The sequence below is a fragment of the Zootoca vivipara genome, chromosome 8 (assembly GCF_965207765.1).
Source record: "Zootoca vivipara chromosome 8, rZooViv2.hap1.1, whole genome shotgun sequence".
Taxonomy (NCBI): domain Eukaryota; kingdom Metazoa; phylum Chordata; class Lepidosauria; order Squamata; family Lacertidae; genus Zootoca; species Zootoca vivipara.
Genome location: NC_142591.1, coordinates 4749715 through 4764213, shown reverse-complemented (window position 1 = coordinate 4764213; position 14499 = coordinate 4749715). Strand labels below are relative to the sequence as shown.

The following is a 14499-nucleotide window of genomic DNA, read 5'->3' as shown; positions in this document are numbered from 1 at the left end:
AATTAAATGTTTAATTTTATTGTGGATCTGGTTAGAATTATAGGATGCTAGAATTTTCCAGTGGATCTGATTTTAGATGCAACACGAAACACATTCAGCAACTTCTTTCTTTCTTTCTTTCTTTCTTTCTTTCTTTCTTTCTTTCTTTCTTTCTTTCTTTCTTTCTGGACTATTCTCATTGAAGTATGTAAAAGATTGCAGACACAACTTCTCTAGAGAGCAGAGGCCGAAGCTCTAACCAACTCTAACCCAGTTTTTGAAAAGGCATTCCCCTTCCTCAAATCTCCTCACAAGGCAAAATCAGAGTAAAATAGAGGCAAGGATTTACTAGGGAAATGAATTTAAATCAGGGGCCATCCTTCATATATAGGGACATTTGGAATGTAAGCTTTGGATCCCAGCTTTATTCTGTGGAGAAAAACATGATTATATCATTTTATATCACTCCTTCACACACCATGTGCTGTTTAAAACACACAATGGATTGAGACCAGTAGAGATTCCAGTCCATGTATCACTTGTGCATTTATCTGCCAGGAGGCAAAAGTTCTTTGCTTCATGACCACCCCCACCCCGAGTTCGGAAATAATATCCTGCGATTTACTGATTTCTTGATTTAAGAAAGATAGTTTACTTGTGTTTCAATTCATACACAAAAACCAGTAACTAACAGTGCTTAAAAATATTAACACTACTTCACTTGTTCACAAACGTACAAAATAATAATAATAATAATAATAATAATAATAATAATAATAATAATAATGGATTTACATTCAACAGTAAAGCTTAATGTCCACGCTAGGTAATAGTTTCATTGACATTCACATACACAAGCACAGAATAAATATTTCAGGATACTTATAAGAGCATAGAGCATACATACAGTACTTGAATTTTACATAATGAGTGATAGTTGTAGGGTCGGAAATCGTAAACTCAGAGAGAAATTAAACTATAGCCCAAGGAAGTCATGAGGGAGGTAATAACACCAAGATACTGCACAGAGCCAGCAGGTGAGTCGATCCGCTTAGTGTGAGAAAGGGTCTGCTTCAGCTTCCTCTGACAAAAAATTGTTTACAAATGTCGTGTACTCAAAGTGCAGAATAAGTAATGCAAAAAGAGAAAGAGAATATCTTGTATTTCTTAATGCATGCAAGAGGCAGTCTCCCCCCCAAAACCAGTGACCTGACAGAATAAAGCTGTGATTGGCAGATATAATACAGATGTTTCAGGCAAATTTTTTCTAAAGCACTTCAATAGCAGCAATTATATTTTCTAATGGCTGTAAATTTACTTCAGTCTGGGTTCAAGGAATCACATCTCTTCCTCATTTACAGCTCCTTTCCCTTTATAAATAGAGATATCAAATCACAAACAGCATAGATAAGATTTTCTTTTTTTTTTTTGTCCTTACTTTTGCATATGTGTTATGGAAATACTCTGACCTTTTCAGAGACATTATGTGCAAAAGAATGTTAAATAGAGTGGAAACAAGGACATAGAGGAAACATCACAGTCAGTTATATTCCTGAGATGTCAGCCTTCCCTTCCCTTGTTAAACTCCGAGGACATGTCTGCACAGTGGTTTCAAAAGGCATTGGATGTTCCCCGGAAGGACACCCAACTCCCTGCGGTTCATGCATGCCAAGGCCTGGGTAGCAGGACCAGTTCTGTCTACACAGCTGGATACAAAATGTGAACAAAGGAATCTCCACTCCTCAAAGTTCCTCTTCAGTTTGTTTGTTTGTTTGTTGTTTTGAGAGGGGGGGCGTTCCCCATGCTCCCTGTTTATCATGGGAGCACTGAGTCAGGAGTGTGGACAGTTGCTGTGTAGACGGTTCCCTGAGGGACATCCTTGCTAGGAGAACAAAAAGGCCTTATTGTGGCAATAGGGCCAATGGCTTGGAAGAAGATATACTTCATGGTATAGAGTTATCTGAGTGAGTCTTCCTTTTTTTTGCTGGAGTGTGTATATAAAATATATAAAAGCTCCAGCATACTACACACTAGCTCTTGTAGATTATGAAAAATCTAATTGCAAATTTTAAGATCGTTCCCCAGGCCACACAGCATTGCACATTAATTTCCACAAGGAACTTCGCTTTTCTTGTGTTTTGGGACGCTTCTTGCGTCATATTAATCTGATCTTGCATCACCTAGCCAATAATCAGCACACAAAAGTTTCCAATCAGATACAGGGTGCACAATACCAAAAAATGTTTAAATCCCCCTCCCACCCCCCCACCCCCACCCCGTAAGTATCATCAGGACAGGATCACAGGAACCACAATGCAAAGAGTCCAACCTCGCACTGGCTGTATTGTGAAGAGTCTCCTTTTCAGCGTAGGAGAAAAGAAACTTGTGTCTGCTTTTTAGATTCTGAAAACAAGCCAGAGTGGAGAAAAAGAGTTAACACCAGGCTTAATAAAGCTTTCAAGACAAAACTGTTAAGCAATCTAGACAGACATTGTGAATTCCCTGTGGATTTCTGAAGTCTTGCACATACAGGAAACTGGCTAACAGTAGGAAGAAGTTGGGAGTTGCTACATAGGAGAGATCTTCCAAGATTACAAAAATTGGCTAAGTAGATTGTTCAGTATAAACCCCTCACTGGTCACTGTTGTCCGTGGTGCTGTTGCCCTTTTCTTTTTTCTCCTGAGCTTTGTTCCCCTTCTTCTTTTTCTTCTTTTTCTTGCTCTCCTCCTTCTTGCCAAAGGTTATGAAGTCACTTTTGTCTGTTTGGCTGTTTGGCGGATCCTGACGGATGGAGATGATTGCAGGAGATCCTGGGATAATGAATTTGTCTGGCAACTCACCGGGACCAGGCTGCTTGGAGTTGCCAGGTCCATATTTAAAGGTCCAACTGTTGCTGTTCACGCCAGCTCCCACTGGGGGGGACACCTCGCCAGCCTCTGGTTCTGTGGGGAGGGGGGGAAATAAAAGTGAACAATAAACCCTTCTGGAATCATTAGTGTTGCAATTAAAGTACTGCAGATAGGTACCAAGCACTTGGGAGTTTCTCAACGACCTAGGTCCATAGCTGCCAAGTCTCCCGTTTTCCCCGGGAAACCCCCATTTTTCCAGCTGTCCCCAGCCGAAAAAACGGAATTTTTTTTGTTTTTTCCCGGTTTATTCTGGCGCGACGGCCATTTTGGAACTGGGCGGAGCATGCTCAGAAGCGACTTTTGATGCTGCTCTGCCCAGTTCCAAAATGGCTGCAGCGCGACTTCTGGTGCGGCGGCCATTTTGGAACTGGGCACAGCAGCATCAAAAGTCACTTCTGAGCTTGCTCCACCCTGTTCCAAAATGGCCGCCACACTACTTCTGGTATGCTAATTTTGGTCCGGTCCCTTATTTTTCAGAGTGGAACTTGGCAGGTATGCCTGGGTCACAGATAAAGCTAAGACAAACCATGGTTTTGCACAAATGTGAGATCCGGATGGATCCTGGAGGGGACGTTGAGGCCACTTTGCTCTTCCTCTGATCTTGCTGCAGCTGAGAGATGCTCAATATGTCATCCAAACTCAGGCTCATGGTTTGCCTTGCTCTGGACAAACCACAAGTTGTAACCACAGTTTGGTTTACAGTTCATGGTTTGTCCAAAGGAGCCAAATCATGAACCTGGGTTGGGATGACAGACTAAAGCAAATCATGGCTTAGTAGGACCAGAGAAGGAGTAAAACAGCCCTGAGCTCCTCTCTGGGAGTCCGCATGCTCATGTGTTCATCCTAAGCCATAGTTTTGTCTTAGAATTATAAGTGAACTGAACAGCATACAGACTTCTCTGCAGGTGGGGTTTGTCTTCTCTAATTCAATTTAAATAAAAATATTATGTTGCTTAGTGATCCTTCAAAACACTGGAAAAAGAAAACCATAGGGGACTGCAAACTGGAATGCTAAGTCATTACAAGGGATGCATTGCAAGTTCAATATAATTTGGGGGGAGGCAATATTTCAGTGTATTAAATAGCTATAAATGTTTTTATCATACCACATCTTCACAACTGGAATATTGCATACATATATTATATTAGCAGTCTTTGCTTTGTCAGAGGACTCATAGGTATCCACTGAATTTGATACTGAATGCAAATTAAAACAAGCCTGATCCTGACCACACTCCCTCTCCCCATGGCTGCTATTGACATAACCTGCAAATCATAAAAAATAAGCATATTAAATGTATAATGTATGATCTATTTTGACCCTAAGGATTGAGTCCTAAATGTGTTAACTAGTGAATAAGTCCCACTGAACAGCAGTGTGACTTACTTCTGTGTAAACATGCATGGATACTTTAACTAATGGGTAGGTTGGTTATTCTGCAAGGAAATGAATTTGCTCAGATCACTGTGTCCAACTAGGAAACTGTAAAGCACAATTTTTTTCTGGAGTCTGGCGCAAGTAATTTTTAAAATGTCTGCCAGATTTTGAAATGATTAAAACTTTCATGGCTAGTGTAAAGTAGTGGTCTGAAACAGCAATTCACATATTTCTAGTATTTAAAAATAATACTATTTCAGAGTTTCTATTTTATAAAACTGTATCTGCCCATCTTAACCAATGAATTATCTTTCTTTTGATGCCTTTAAACCGCATCATCTAATGTTTTGGTTTTCTATGGCATTCCTTTGTAATGTCCAGCATCTGACTATGACGGCTTGCTTTTTGTGATTCCAGTATTCCAGAAACGACTTCAATGCACAAGCCCCTGCCATATATCTTCAGTCTTTGTTTTAGCTTAATTAAATCTTTTCTGAGTGGAGATTGTGTGTGTCCTTCTCACTCCCATTATTCCCCTCACTGCCTTTGGAATAATAAATTACACAGCTGAACTTTGTGTGCCTAATACAAATCATGATTCAATACTCCCTCCTGTTGTACAAAATGAAAACTTGTGTTCTGAATATTAAACATATATTTGTCCATAACCTCTGCAATTAGTCCCAACAACCCTGACCTATATACATAGCTTTTCTGTTTTCGTGTCTGAGGTTAGAATGGGAAACGAGAGGGCAAGAGGCAAAAGAGGGAAACCCTCAGTCACTAGGACTCGTCCTTAGTGTTCGGCACTGTATGAATTGAAACTATGTATAAAACTCAGGAGAAATACTTTGCAATTGTTTCTCTCTGCACAATTGGCTCTCTGCCACCAGCACCCACTGGGTGGAGGGGACAGCTTTTCTATGTGACACAACAGCAATCTGAATATAAAGAAGAATTCAGAAGTAAATATATTTTACTTGCAGACTAAAGTTCATTCTATAATCATGTTCTGGTATATCTGTATACAAGGCATTAATTCTATCCTTGTTTCCTGTTTTCCTTCCAGGATTTAAGAGGGAGAAACATGGGTGAGGGCATAGCCAGAATTTTTGTTGGGGAGCGGCAGGATTTCTGTTGGGGAGGGGCAGAACCTCATATTTGTAATTACTTGTATTGATTTGGTGGGGGGCAACTGCCCCCTCCTGCCCTCCCTTGGCTACACTCATGGGGAGAAAAACAAGGATTTGAACAGAACTTTCTAACCTGTAGCTTTGATCGTATCCTTAACCATATCTCAGAATAGGGTGGTACCTCATTTTTCTAACAATGTTCATGTAACTTAACGGATGCCCAACATAGTGTGGTTTCTCTCATCTGAAGGATGATGTAATTGAAAAAACTACAATGTCAAAATGCTGTCTTGAACAACGAGGTAATAGTTCTCCTATAATCACTGTGATGTTATTTGAATATTCTGCAGGAAAATAATTTACAATAATTAACATCCTTGTACTTTCAATAATCTTTTAAAATTTACTGAAAAGCTGAACCAGCCCTTTTAGGACAACTTTGAGAGTACAGTGGTACCTCGGTTTATGAACACAATTGGTTCCGGAAGTCTGTTCATAAACTGAAGCGTTCATAAACTGAAGCGAACTTTTCCATTGAAAGTAATGGAAAGTGGATTAATCCGTTCCAGACGGGTCCGCGGAGTACTTAAACTGAACCGTTCATAAACTGAAGCATGGGTGTAATTGGTTCCGGAAGTCTGTTCATAAACTGAAGCGTTCATAAACTGAAGCGAACTTTTCCATTGAAAGTAATGGAAAGTGGATTAATCCGTTCCAGACGGGTCCACGGAGTACTTAAACTGAACCGTTCATAAACTGAAGCATGGGTGTAATTGGTTCCGGAAGTCTCTTCATAAACTGAAGCGTTCATAAACTGAAGCATGGGTGTAATTGGTTCCGGAAGTCTCTTCATAAACTGAAGCGTTCATAAACTGAAGCGAACTTTCCCATTGAAAGTAATGGAAAATGAATTAATCCATTCCAGATGGGTCCGCGGCGTTCATAAACCGAAAATTCATAAACCGAGGTGTTCATAAACCGAGGTTCCACTGTATTCCTTTTTAGAAAGCGACAGGTGCCTCCTTGTATTGAAAGGAATGGGGAGGAATCCTCACGTAGAGAAAGGCTCCATGTGGATATTCAGGATTCTAATCTGGGCTGTTACCTGTAAAAGGCTTCAATATTCAGCAGTAGAGTTTATGTATCTGCCTGACAACATGCCCCTCCCTCTGCTGTGCTTTCCATCCCTTATGTCCCCCTCTGTGCTTGCCTCTCAGTGGGCAACAGCTACTTATCCAAGCGTCAGGCAAACCAAGCCGTCTAACTCTCTCATATTTCTGGCATCAGCCTGGCAAGGAAAACGTCTGGAGTGTCCCTGGATGGTTCAGCTGAAAGCTCTCAGGCTGCCTGGTGGTGTGGTGTGAAACATGGAGCACAGTGTTGGGGTGCAGGCAGACTTTACATGTGCTATGAGAGTCCTCTCTCAGTGAGCAAGGCTACAGCAAACTTTCACATGGTGAATTAATTTGCATAGCAATTAGTGTAAAAGTTGTGGGCGGTGCATGGGTGCATGTCATCTTTATATAGATGTGCAAAGTTTGATTGCAAGAGAAAATAACGCATAATTTACGTAGTCTCTTAATCTGGGTTGTATTAAAAAAGCAAAATATTATTTTAAAATGTCCAGATTCTTAAAACATAAAACATGCATGTTTTAGTAGTATTAGTTTGGAGCCCATGACTGTTTCTTATGATTTTGAAGCAGGATCTGAGCTTGTGCTGCCTCCCATTCATGTCAGTGGGGTGAATGTGGTAAAAAATGTCCCCAGGAATTCCTCCCTCTAATTTCTTTAGCACAGAATTATGTGGGTTCCCCCCCCCCTGCATGCATGAATCTTGTTCTGGTTATAGGAGTGTCTTCTCCAAAGCACAAAATCTGTAAAACTATCCAGCTGGAGAAGACGAGTTTTGCTTGTAATCCATTTTAAATGAAGGAGAAGTAGACAATACAGCTGACAATACAGAGTGGCAGGTAAAAACAGGCTAGAATTGAGATGTCTCCGGCAGGCAAGATGGCTGCTCACTGAGCACAGCACAGTACAGTGCAATTCAATCAGCAACTCAGTGTTCTGGCAGCAACACCAAAGAGAGTATTTTCTATCTTTGTTTTTATGCACGCTCTCATATTCTCCACACAGCCCTAAAGCCACAATCTGCCATTTCATAGGAACAGGTGGGGCTCACTCTACATAATGAAAGCTCTATTGTAAGCACCCTGCTTTGGCTCTGTCTCCTGTCGCACCGATGCTTTCTTTTAATAAATCTTTCTCATGAGCAGGCTCCCCTTATCAAATGCAACCCACCCACCGCAAGGAGAATCAGTCCTGGCTTCACGCAGAGCTCCCTTTCCTGACAAGAGACATTTGCATTTGTGTGGCATGTTCAGCCCAGACAATATGCAGCCCCGCCTCTTTTCATTCATCAACCCTCTCTTCCTCTTTAAGGATTTTGACATCTAGTGCATCTGAAAGGTCATTCAGATAAAAGCCTTAACCCAAACTACTGCCGTTACATCTAAAAGGAAATCTTGCTGGTTGCACATTTAAAGCACATAACCTCGCCCAAAGAATCCTGGGAACTGTAGTTTGCCCCTCACAGAGCTATAGTCCCCATCGTCCTTAATAAACTATCATGCCTATGATTCTTTGGGGGAAGTCATGTGCATTAAATGTAATCCACACTATGAATAAATACCTTCTCTATATTTAGGACAGGCTCAATCATTTATCCCAAGGGACAATGTAAATTAACATTACTATTTAGTGATGAAATTCTTTAGAACACAGAGTGGGATGCAAGCTGGCGGGAAATTGCAGAGAGCGCCCCGTTTCTCTGCTTGTCTTTTTGTTTGTGCTAAGCAGGCTGCTGCTTTTCCCTCTGGCTGGCATGATGAATATTTCCTGCTACAGAGTCCTACATTCTGCAGACTAATTCTGGAACAGCTCACAGAGAGCAAACACTATTTGCCTGCTGAGAGAAAACTGTGTGTGCAAGAGAGGGAGGGAGGGAGGGAGGGAGGGAAATATTCTGTCTCCAAATATTCTGAATGCACTGATTTTCCCTTAAACCTATTTTGGATTAAAATACCCATGCAATATTAAAAAATACGGTAACAATATTAGAACTGCCAGCAAAATAAGATATAGAGAGTGAAAATCCACATTCTACCTTGTTAACTACTGTCTCTCAGAGTAAGCCAACTCGTAATTTTAAGCAGCGATCAAACAAACACAAAAAAGGCAAGGTTTCATTTAGGTTATTCACTTGATACAGATGTGCAACAAACAGGCAAAGTGAAACACAATTTCTCCTGTGAGCTACTCCGCTGCTTGCAAGTGATGCTTCATTTTTAATGCATTGGCTGTACACAGCTATACATGCCTCTTCAGAAGTCTTTAGCATTCAATGGGATTTATTCCCAAATAAACATGTTCTACTATTGCAGCCTAAACTGAGATGTGCAGCTGCTGAATGACTGTTCATCATGAGTTTCAAGCTCTCAACTGTTGACTGAACTGGGCAACAATTCTTATCATATTACTTGTATTAATTGTCCTACCAGTGCCAGGAAGTCTGCGGTATCAACAACAGTTTTGTAGATTTGTCAATGTTATGTAATTCTCACTTTCTCTGTACTTTCTGCATTGCATTTCACTCTGACCTTAGTGCTTATAAATCCCTGCACACACTCCAATCCATATTATATAGCTGTAACAGAAGATAGCACTTCATGAAACTGACAATGTTTATGCCATTATGAAATATTTAGTCTTTAAATTGCCGAAACATTATAAATTGCAACAGACTAACAGATTACGGCAAAACCTGTTATATAATCATTGCAATAAGGTAAGTAAGAATTTGACTATTCCAATGCCATACAGTCTTGCCTCATGTTGCGTCCGCTTCAGGTTACGTGTTTTCGTGTTGCGTCCCACGGCAACCCGGAAGTACCAGAACAGTAATGGTGGGAGAAACCAGCTGGGGAACCACGAATGGAAGAAGGCCCAGAGCCTGGAGAGTGGTGGTGGGACAATGGTGAGTGGTCAGAGGGAGAAGAGGGAAAACACTGGGAAGAAGTGGTAACAGGGCTTAGTGAGCTTGGAGAGTCTGTGGCAGAGAGAAGTTCAGAATCAGAGGCAGAAGCTTAAGTAGGGGAGGAGAGAGGCCAAGAGGCAGAGATGAGTCACTGCTGTCCCCCATCATCCTGCTGGCACAGGATCCCCTCCAACCTTCTGGTCTCCCAGAACCAGAAGAGGCATGAAAAGGGCATGAGAGAGGTTGACTACACACAGGCGAAGTCTCTGGTTGCCTGGGGAAAGCCCTGGAGAGTTAGGGTATTTAGATGACTTTGGGGAGGCAGGAACTTTCAGTCTTGGCAATTGATCCATGGGACAAGACCCACCAGAGATGAGATGCTGTGCTCATTAGACCTGATACTCTGCCGAGTCTGTGCAGATTGTGATCTTGCTAATAAAGGGTTACCGTATTTTCCCATGTGTAAGATGAGTTTTTTTGACCCAAAAATGAGGTTCAAAATTTAGGGTCGTCTTATACACGGGTTGTGCTGAGGGGGGGGGGGCGAATGTTTTTTGGCACAAGCCCGAGAATGTAAGCGGCAATTGGTCGCTTGATTGTGTGGGGGGTGCCGAAAATTGCTCACCCGCCAAAATGTAGCACACAACTGCTCGCATCGCAGAAACCACCTATCAGCGACACCTGCTGTGACAAGGGGAGCTGTCTATTGGCTGCCGCAGCGGAATCAGGAGGGCTAATGGTGGCGATCAGGCAGCTGCAATGCATCCCTCCCCCCACAGCAATCAAGCAGCAAATGCTGAGAATCGCTCAGCTGCTGGAATGAAGTGCAAGCCCGAGATTTTCAGTGGCAATTTGCTGCCCGGTTGTTGGGGTGTGTGTGTGTCTGTGCGCGCGCGCCGAAAATTGCTCACCCAGCGGAACAAAGCGCAAGCCCAAGGTTGGAAGCGGCCATTGAAAGTGATACGAGTGCTTGTGTGCTGCATTCTGGCGGGTGAGCAGGGCTGGCACAGCTGCGCCCACCCGCCCGCTGCGGAGCTGCACCCCTAGAAGCCGCACTGTACGCTGCGCCCGGCCGCGCAGCTATGCCCGCCCGCCACGCTGGGAAACGGGGTGGGGCGGGGCACCGGAGGGATCCGTCGCACCACGGCACCAAATATACTTAAGACGACTCTGCGGGTGATCGATTTTCAGCATTCCCCCCAAATAATCCTCCCCCAAAGTTCAATCCCCCCTATGTTCTAAATTTTGAAGCCCCCCAAATAGGGGGCATCTTATACATGGGGGCGTCCTAGACATGGAAAAGTACAGTAACTCCAACTTGCACAGTGCAGTTTACTGCCGGCTCACTCCTGACATCATTCATGGTAAGACAAGCTTATACATGCAAGCTTATACATGATATTATAATACAAATGTGAAATATCTTCTAAAACACAAAACAGAGCAGTCAAGTCTGTGCAATCCCAAACTCCTACTGTCACCAGTCTCTAAAATGTAAGGTATATTTTTATATCCTAGAAACCCACAGTACATTAGAAATAGTACAAACTCATTGGCCGGGGTTCGGACGGGCGGGGGGGGGCTGTCCTACTTGCATATTATGAAGCTTTCAAAGTATGGAGCAAAATATTGTCACTTGTTTATTGCTGTAGGTCAGAATGCTTTTAAAGGGCATAGTTGGAACATAGCAATCCCTACAAACAAATACAAATAAATATAGATCTTTATTTTATTTTACACTTAGTGATGGCCTACTTTAGGACATTTTAGTGTTAGATCAATCAGTCCTATAATTACGCACTAAGATGCAGAGCCACAAATTTTATTATTTTGTATTCCTGGATTGATGTGTTGTGGTATGTGGTATGATGTGTTGAGCCATATTGAGAGTATCTGGGTCAAAATTAAGGGAGAGAAAAACAACAGTGATCTCATTGTGGGAGTTTCCTATAGATACCCAAGCCAAACTGAGGACACAGATGAAGCCTTCCTGGAACAGATGACCAAGCATTCAAAAGGAGATGAGATAGTAGTAATGGGGGATTTCAACTATCCTGATATTTGTTGGATGTCAAACTCAGCCAAGAGCATAAGGTCGAACAGATTCCTCACTGACCTTGCAGACAACTTCATTGTCCAGAAAGTGGGAGAAGCAACAAGAGGATCAGCCATTCTAGTTCAGATCCTAACCAATAGTGATGACCTGGTTAGTGGCATAGAAATGGCAAGATCATTAGGTGGGAGTGACCATGCTCTTCTGGAGTTTATTATACAGCGGAAAGGAGCAACCAAGCATACTAAGACTCAAATTCTAGACTTTAAGAAAGCCAACTTCAGAAAACTTAGGGAAACGCTGGGTGAAATCCCATGGACAGAAATACTAAAAGGGAAGGGAGTTCATGATGGTTGGGAGTTTGTTAAAAGGGAGATATTAAAAGCACAACTTCAGGCAATACCAATGAGATGGAAACATGGAAGGTGCCTAAAGAAGCTAGGATGGCCATCTAAAGAACTTTTAACTGAGTTAAGATTTAAAAGGGATATGTACAAAAAAATGGAAAAACGGGGAAACCACCAGAGAGGAATTCAAACAAATAGCCAGCACATGTAGAGACAAAGTCAGAAAAGCTAAAGCACAGAATGAACTCGGGCTTGCTAGAGAGGTTAAAAGCAACAAAAAGGGCTTTTATGGGTATGTCCGTAGCAAAAAGAAGAACAAGGAAACAGTGGGGTCACTTAGAGGAGAAGATGGTGAAATGCGAACAGGGGACAGAGAAAGGGCAGGACTCCTTAATACCTTCTTTGCCTCAGTCTTCTCCAAAAAAGAAAACAATGCCCGACCTGAAGAATATGGAGCAGATGATTCAGCAGGGGAAACACAGCCCTGAACAAGTAAGGAGGCAGTACAAGAATACTTGGCTAGTTTAGATGTAGTCAAGTCTCCAGGGCCAGATGAACTACATCCAAGAGTATTAAAAGAACTGGCAGAGGTGATTTCCGAGCCACTGGCAGTAATCTTTGAGAATTCCTGGAGAACAGGCGAAGTCCCAGCAGACTGGGAGGGCAAATGTTGTCCCTATTTTCAAAAGGGGGGAAAGAGAGGACCCAAACAATTACCGCCCACTCAGCATGACATCAATACCAGGAAAGATTCTAGAGCAGATCATAAAGCAAACGATCTGTGAGCACCTAGAAAGGAACGCTGTGATCACTAAAAGTCAACATGGGTTTCTGAAAAATAGGTCATGTCAGACTAATCTGATCTCATTTTTTGACAGAATTACAAGCCTGGTAGATGAAGGGAATACTGTGGATATAGCCTATCTTGATTTCAGCAAGGCCTTTGACAAGGTGCCCCATGATGTTCTTGTAAAGAAGCTGGTAAAATGTGGGCTAGACAATGCTACCATTCAGTGGATTTGTAACTGGCTGACTGACCGACCGAACCCAAAGGGTGCTCATCAATGGCTCTTCTTCATCCTGGAGAGAAGTGACCAGTGGAGTGCCACAGGGTTCTGTCTTGGGCCCAGTCTTATTCAACATCTTTATCAATGACTTGGATGATGAGCTTGAGGGCATCCTGAGCAAGTTTGCAGATGACACCAAATTGGAAGGGGTGGCTTCCCCAGAGGACAGGATCACACTTCAAAATGACCTTAACAGATTAGACAACTGGGCCAAAGCAAACAAGATGAATTTTAATAGGGAGAAATGTAAAGTACTACACTTGGGCAAAAAATAATAATGAAAGGCACAAATACAGGATGGGTGACACCGGGCTTGAGAGCAGTACATGTGAAAAGGATCTAGGAGTCTTGGTAGACCACAAACTTGACATGAGTCAACAGTGTGATGCAGCAGCTAAAAAAGCCAATGCAATTCTGGGCTACATCAGGAGTATAGCATCTAGATCAAGGGAAGTAATAGTACCACTGTATTCCACTCTGGTCAGACCTGGAATACTGTGTCCAGTTCTGGGCACCACAGTTCCAGAAGGATACTGACAAGCTGGAACAGTGGTTCCCAACAGGTGGTCCGGGGACCCCCAGGGGTCCGCGAGCTATGCCAGAGGGGTCCTCAAGATCCTATTAGAATAAAAAATATATTAAATATATTTCGTATGATAACAGACCTTTTGTTTTGGCCGCTTCCTGCATGAGCAGAGTCTAGCGCAAAACTAGAATTAGATAGAGGCAGTAGTTCTGCTGTATGCCGCAAGGACTACAAGAAACTTGGAGATAAGGCAATGAAAAAGATCCTTCCATTTGCAACCACATATCGGTGTGAGCAAGCATTTTCTTCCATGTGTTTCATGAAAAACAAATACAGTGGAACCTCGGTTTATGAACACCTCGGTTTACGAATTTTCAGTTTACGAACGCAGCGGACCCATCTGGAACGGATTAATTCACTTTCCATTACTTTCAATGGGAAAGTTCGCTTCAGTTTATGAACGCTTCAGTTTATGAACAGACTTCCGGAACCAATTACACCCATGCTTCGGGTTAAGTACGCTTCAGGTTGAGTACTCCGTGGACCCGTCTGGAACAGATTAATCCGCTTTCCATTACTTTCAATGGGAAAGTTTGCTTCAGTTTATGAACACTTCAGTTTAAGTACTCCGCGGACCGTCTGGAACAGATTAATCCACTTTCCATTACTTTCAATGTGAAAGTTCGCTTCAGTTTATGAACGCTTCGGTTTATGAACAGACTTCCGGAACCAATTGTGTTCATAAACTGAGGTACCACTGTATAGTAATCGGCTCGACATGTGGTCGGATTTCAGAGTGAAAGTTTCAAATTTGGAACCTAATATTTCAGAAATAATGGACTCAAAGGACAGATTTAACTCATCTCATTAAGAACTGAAAATTAAAACTAACTGTATACTGATGGAGTACTCTGTTGTAACTGTAAAAAACGTATAAATATAAAATATAAAAAGACTCTTAATTTGGCTCTCACTTTTTAATTTTAGGATTAGGAATTAATGGGGGTCCTTGTCACAATAGCGGCTCGATGAGGGGTCCTCGAGAAAATTTTGTTGGGAACCCCTGAGC

The 14499-nt window shown here is 42.3% G+C and overlaps 1 protein-coding gene across 8 annotated transcripts in view; it reads right to left on the bottom strand.

Moving 5' to 3' along the window:
* Window positions 1–607: 607 nt before the first annotated feature.
* LOC118079391 (protocadherin alpha-5) overlaps window positions 608–14499 on the bottom strand; it is a 182316-nt gene continuing 168424 nt past the window's right edge. For 7 of the 8 annotated variants that reach the window (XM_088675024.1, XM_088675023.1, XM_088675020.1 and 4 more), the window contains exon 4: window positions 608–2921. In XM_088675024.1, coding sequence (XP_088531150.1) covers window positions 2611–2921 — 311 coding nt within the window. In that variant the 3' untranslated portion in view covers window positions 608–2610. The remainder of the gene's footprint in view (window positions 2922–14499) is intronic. The other variant, XM_060278123.2, reaches the window with a different exon arrangement.